The 6,523-nt window shown below is 43.6% G+C and overlaps 1 protein-coding gene across 1 annotated transcript; it reads right to left on the bottom strand.

The window, feature by feature from the left end:
• Positions 1-3,522: 3,522 nt before the first annotated feature.
• LOC132479350 (developmental pluripotency-associated protein 2-like) lies at positions 3,523-4,458 on the bottom strand. Its single transcript, XM_060082983.1, has one exon. The coding sequence runs from the start codon at positions 4,456-4,458 to the stop codon at positions 3,523-3,525; it is 936 nt and encodes a 311-aa protein (XP_059938966.1).
• Positions 4,459-6,523: the final 2,065 nt, after the last annotated feature.

Here is a 6,523-nt window from a genome sequence, read left to right as displayed (position 1 = left end):
AGTGAGAAACTTTGAGCAGAAAGCAGAATGAGGGCAAGGGCCACAGGAACGGAGGGTGGGGAATGGAGAGCCCAGAAGGTGAGAAATAATCCCCCAAAACTAAAGAGAAAGACCACCTTAAAACAAGGCAAACTTACTTTACAATTTTTCCCAGGATGGGTCTTGTCCCCATAAGACTTTACTACCTGGAGAGGATGCTGGGAACCTATCCTCAGGTTGCCACATCACCAGGGGGTGGCTGACCAAAGAAACTATTTATATGTAATCACTTTGTAAACTGTAAAGTTCAGTTGCAAATATTGTTAACATCAACCTCTATTCCTCAGAAAAGTACAAAACCCAGCTCTAAGGAAGAGGCCAGTGTACAAGCATTGAACAGGATATGAACAAATGAAAACACAATAACATACTGTTGAATATGTTCTCTATTTAAGGTATACAGCTTATCTGAAATAAAACAGAAAAAGAGGGACTGTTGGGAACAAGGTGTGGTGTCTGGTTGGAAGGGAAATAACCCACAGTTCCTTTATGACCTTTGTCACTTTTTTCCTCCACATATTCATGTATGAAAATGACTCAGCCCTAACACCAGTGGCTTATTTTTAGTAGGGGCAACAGAGCCAGTTACTAAGCATAGTAACTATTGCCAATTGACAGCTTTACACGTCAGAAACAGGGAACAGATGCTCATTTGTTCATTTCAGTTTGATATGTGTGACTCAAGAGGCACCAGAGAGTCTGCCTCTTTCTAGATATATACTTGTTCTTTCCTTCTGCCACAGTGCTGGAAACTCCCGGTGGGAAAGTCATTCCTTTGGACACAAGATTTCAGCATTTGGAGGTCCCTTAGAGTGATTGGAGTCCAATTCTCTCATTTTACAATTGAGGAATCACGGCATAGTTACATTTAAAATTATGGCTGTAAAAAAAATTATGGCTGTGCTGGAATGAGTATCTAGAGCTCTGGACTCTTAGCTCAGTGACTCATTCGACCTCCCTTTTTTCAAATTCTTAGGTCAAAAGCCAAATAATATCATATGTTTGACATAAGATCATAGGTCTAAAAGAAGAGGACATATCCTGGGCTGATGTAAAGTATATGTTGCGTGTAAGGGAATAACATTCTGTTGTTCACTATCAAATTAGCAGAAATCAAGACTCAGAGGGATGTTTTCTTTACTGCTTTGTAAAAAATATTAAAATTCAAACTCTTAATCAGGCATGAAGTAGTAAACAACAGTGACCGAGGAGTACAAGAGGTCTGGAATTAGTTGCTGGGGTTTGAACTGTGCTTCTGCCACTTACTAACTGTGACAACTTGGGCAAGTTACTCTTTGTACCTCAGTTTCCTCATCTGTAAAATGAGGTTGAGAGAACTTCTCTGGCGGTCCAGTGGTTAAGACTTTGCCTTCCAATGCAGAGGGTGCGGGTTCAATCCCTGGTCAGGGAGCTAAGATCCCACATGCCTCATGGCCAAAAAACCAAAACAGAAAACAGAAGCAATATTGTCACAAATTCAATAAAGACTTTAAAAATGGTCCACATAAAATAAAATATTTTTTAAAAATAAATAAAAAATAAAATGAGGGCTTCCCGGGTGGCGCAGTGGTTAAGAGTCCGCCTGCCGATGCAGGGGACACGGGTTCGTGCCCCAGTCCAGGAAGATCCCACATGCCGCGGAGCGGCTGGGCCCCTGAGCCATGGCCGCTGAGCCTGCGCGTGCAGAGCCTGTGCTCCGCAACGGGAGAGGCCACAGCAGTGAGAGGCCCACGTACCGCAAAAAATAATAATAATAAATAAATAAATAAATAAAAATAAAATGAGGTTGAGAATAAGAGGACCCATCTCATAGGGTTATTATGCGGATTCGATGACACAGTAAACATAAAGCACCTGGAATAACGCCCGGCACATAAACGTTTAATACATGTAAGCTAAGATTATTAATCGATATAGAATTTCTTAGCAATGAGCCAAGCCCACCTCCCTCTCCTATGGAGATCTCTTCTTATACAAGTCACTGTTTCAAAAATCACACCTAGCATGTCTGAAGCAGTGTCTCCATTCTCAGAAGGATTTTGCATTTTCTTCTTAAGGTTTATGCAAGATGATATTATCCCTTGAAAACTACAAATGCCAGGTATACTCTGAGGCAAGTGGTCTGCTTGGAAATGGGACTTGAAGTGTGGACATGAGAAGAATGCTTGAAGTAACTGGACATGATTACCCTATTTAAGAGGGCCTCCAAGGAGATTATGGAGCCGTCTTGAAATAGCAGGTCATGTAGGGGGAGGACTAGAGGGCAGCTTATAATCAAGGCTACAAGGAGGTACTTTTTTTCTCAAGATAAGATCTTTATTTATTTATTTTAAAAAAATTTTAAATTTATTATTTTTGGCTGTGTTGGGTCTTTTTTTTTTTTAATGTTTATAGCAGCTTTATTCATAATTGCCAAAACTTGGAAGCAACCAAGGTGGCCTTCAATATGTGAATGGATAAATTATGGTACATCCAAATAATGGAGTATTCAACATTAAAAAGTGGGCAATCCAGCCATGAAAAAACATGAAAGAATGTTAAATACATTTTCTGTTGTGAAAGAAGTCAATCTGAAAAGGCTACTGTATGATTCCAACTGTATGACATTCTGTAAAGAGGCAAAGCTATGGTGACAGGAAGAAGATCAGTGGTCTGGAGTTGGGGGGAGAAAGCATTAAATAGGTGGAGCACAGAACATTTTTATAGCACAGTGAAACTATTTTGTATGACACTAAAATGATGAGTATGTCATTATACATTGGTCAAAACCCATAGAGTGTACAACACAAAGGATGAACCCTTATATAAACTATGGGCTTTGGGTGACAATGATGGGTCAATGTAGGTTTAACAACTGTGCCACTCGGGTGCAGGATGTTGATAGTAGAGGAAATGGGGTGGGGAGGAGGGGTGGTATTTGAGAATTCTGTACTTTCTGCTCAATGTTTCTGAAAGCTTAAAACTGCTAAAAAGACAAAAATCTATTAACTAAAATAAAAACAAATTACATCCTATATAGCTAGTACCTGAAGCAGCAGTAACAGTCACTTTTTGGTAAACCTAAGTACAGAATCCAGACATTCCCATCAGTACTTAAGGCATCAGGCAACATTGAGGATGGTGAGGACAGAGCATAGCAATCACTGGGATTCAAGTCACTTTAACTGTGGGCTCTCCATCATTTATCTTTTTTTTTCATGATTACTAGTAAGGAGATTGAATCATAATCAAAGACTTCCCAACAAACAAAAGTCCAGGACTAGATGGCTTCACTGGTGTATTCTAACAAACATTTTTTTATATTGAGGTAAAATTGGTATATAATGTTATGTTACAGGTGTACAACATAGTAATTTGATATTTGTGTACACTACAAAACTGATATAAGTTTAATTACCATCATTACCATACAATTATCCCCCTTCACACATTTCACCCACACCCCACCCCTTCCCCTCCGCTAACCATTTATTTTGTATTAAGTCATGGCCCATCTAAAAGCAATGATGTTGGTATGTCCAAACCAGGTTTCTTCCTCTTTCCCATTGCAATTAATCTTTTCATAATTTTCTTGTTCCTCTTAGCACATTCAGGACGTAACATATTATCTTCTAGGTCTGGGGATGGGAAAGTGCAGGCAGGTAACATGAAGAGAGAGATCATCCTCCTGGGAGTGTTAGGCACCCAGGTCTGACCTGCATGGAACTGCAGGCGAACCCAACCTTCTGTGTCTGCCAAGAGTGGTCTGCCATGGACCACACACCACCGGACACCAGAAGCTTGCGGCAGAAAGGACTCAACAGAGGTAGGCAGGGGACGTGAATTTATAGCCTTAGGTTGAACAGCTCTTGCAGCAATTCTTGACCATGCTGCCAACATGGCTGCCTGAGCTGAAGTTATCACTTCAACCACGTTAGTCCTTTCCTCATTCTCACTCATCTTCCTTTTCTGCACACTTGCTCTCTTGGTCACCGTCTTGTGTTTCCCTGGACATGACTGCAATCTGGCCTCCCGTGATGATTCAGGAATATACTGATCTTTTTCAGGATAAGCATGTTTCTGGAGTCTCAGATAAACATCTATTTTCTGACCATCGGTACTCAAATTAAGTTGTTGGCACCATTTCCGCAAAGTGTCCCGACTCACGTTGTTAATTGGAGGCAGTATGGCTGGCAAGGGAGAAATTGGTTTACTACGACTAGATTTTGGGCAAGCTTTGACCTGTGCATCTGTCTGAGGAGGATGAACTTGATCATCTGGACTCAGTGACTCCACTTTGACTTCTGAAGTTGAAGAAACACTTGGTTCGGTTTGATGGTCTTCAACAATTTCCTCATTAACTGGAAGCAATGTAAGAACCATATTTTCTTCACCTAAGGCCTCTTCAAAGAAATTCTTCTCATAATTCGGGTGTGCCATTCCAAGAAACTCTCAGAGAAAGGCAGAGCCGGCAATGTTAAGGACATCTGCAATTTAATCCTCTTAACCTCTGTGTTGGGTCTTTGTTGCTGCACACGGGCTTTCTATAGTTGCAGCGAGAGGGGGCTACCCTTTGTTGCAGTGTGCGGGCTTCTCATTGCGGTGGCTTCTCTTATGAAGCTATTATCAAAGGGATAATAGCGGTGGCTTCTAGAGCCCACGTGCCTAGAGCACGGGCTCTAGGCGCTCAGGCTTCAGTAGTTGTGGTGCACAGGCTCTAGAGCGCAGGCTCGGTAGTTGTGGCACAAGGGCTTAGTTCCTCCGCGGCATGTGGCATCTTCCCAGACCAGGGCTCGAACCTGTGTCCCCTGCGTTGGCAGGTGGATTCTTAATCACTGCGCCACCAGGGAAGCCCAAGATCTTTATTTTAAACGCTTAATAAAGCTAAAATTAAATTTTTTTTTTTTTTTTTTTTTAATGAGTGAGAGTTGTCTAAAATAGTCAGGGGGACCTTGGGAAATAGTGGAGTCCCCAGCACTGGAGTTGTTCAAGCCCAGTTTTGGCAGCAAATGGCAAGGATGCAGTCAAGGGAAACACAAGACGGGAGTTGGAATAGGTGAGTTTCAAGATCCTGTTCACTAGATTTGTGATCTTAAAATCATTGGGCAGGGCTTCCCTGGTGGCGCAGTGGTCAAGAGTCCGCCTGCCGATGCAGAGAACGCGGGTTCGTGCCCCGGTCCTTGAGGATCCCACGTGCTGCGGAGCGGCTGGGCCCGTGGGCCATGGCCGCTGGGCCTGCGCATCCGGAGCCTGTGCTCCGCGGCAGGAGAGGCCACAACAGTGAGAGGCCCGCGTACCGCAAAAAAAAAAACCTTGCAGGTCTCTATATAACACCTCTATCCTCCCAGTCAAAAGGCCAAACTCAGCAGAGTATCACTTTGTCCAGGATTTGAGGGCTATTACTGAAATACTCCAAAACTTACACCCTGTGGTGCCTAATCCATACACTCTGCTCATAACTATTCCGGGAGACTACGGCTGGTTTTCAGTCCTTGACTTAAAAGATGCTCTTTTTCAGGGGCTTCCCTGGTGGCACAGTGGTTGAGAGTCCGCCTGCTGATGCAGGGGACACGGGTTCGTACCCCGGTCCAGGAAGATCTCACATGCCGCGGAGCGGCTGGGCCCGTGAGCCATGGCCGCTGAGCCTGCGCGTCCGGAGCCTGTGCTCCGCAACGGGAGAGGCCACAACGTTGAGAGGCCCGTGTACCGCAAAAAAAAAAAGATGCTCTTTTTCTGCATTCCTATTGCATTAGAATCACAGCAGCTGTTTACTTTTAAATGGCAGGACCCAGAAACACAGGTAGTCCAACAGTATTGTTGGACCGTCCTGCCTCAAGGACTTAAGAATTCGCCTACCTTGTTTGGGGAGACGTTGGCTGGAGATCTTAGAAACAATACTGGATGAAGGACTCTTGCTCTAATATGTGGACAACTTGCTCATAGTGAGCCCTACATATGACAAATGTCTACAAAATACCATCAGAACCCTGAACTATTTGGCCAGTTTTGGATATAATGTCTCCCAGAAAAAAGCCCAGATATGCAAACAGCAAGTCATGTATATGGGCTTTGTCCTCTCCCAAGGACAGTGGGATCTTTTGCCTGACAGAAAGCAGGCAACTGAGAGGTTTTCTGGGACTGGCAGGGCTCTGTCAGATTTGGATCCAAACTATGGGCTCATAGTAAAACCCCTCTAGGAGGCACTGAAGGGACATGTTCTTGAGCCCCTTACTTGAACTGAAGAGTGCCAAACAGCCTTTGAAACAATAAAAAGGAAGTTAGTCTCAGTCCCGGCTTTGGAACTACTGGACTTTAAGAAACCTTTCAAACTGTATGTACAGGAGAGACAAGGCAGAAGCCTTGTGGTATTAATTCAAACTCTGGGGAATATCCCTCGACCCATTGCCTACTTCTCAAAATGACTGGAACAGATTGTTAAGGGATGGCCCCCTTGCCTTGGAGCTGTAGCAGCTACTTGTGAGGTACTTCAGGAAGCTGAGAAATT

Source organism: Mesoplodon densirostris, chromosome 18 (assembly GCF_025265405.1).
Source record: "Mesoplodon densirostris isolate mMesDen1 chromosome 18, mMesDen1 primary haplotype, whole genome shotgun sequence".
Taxonomy (NCBI): Eukaryota; Metazoa; Chordata; class Mammalia; order Artiodactyla; family Ziphiidae; genus Mesoplodon; species Mesoplodon densirostris.
Note: the sequence above shows the minus strand (reverse complement) of the source record. Positions and strands in the feature narration are given on the sequence as shown.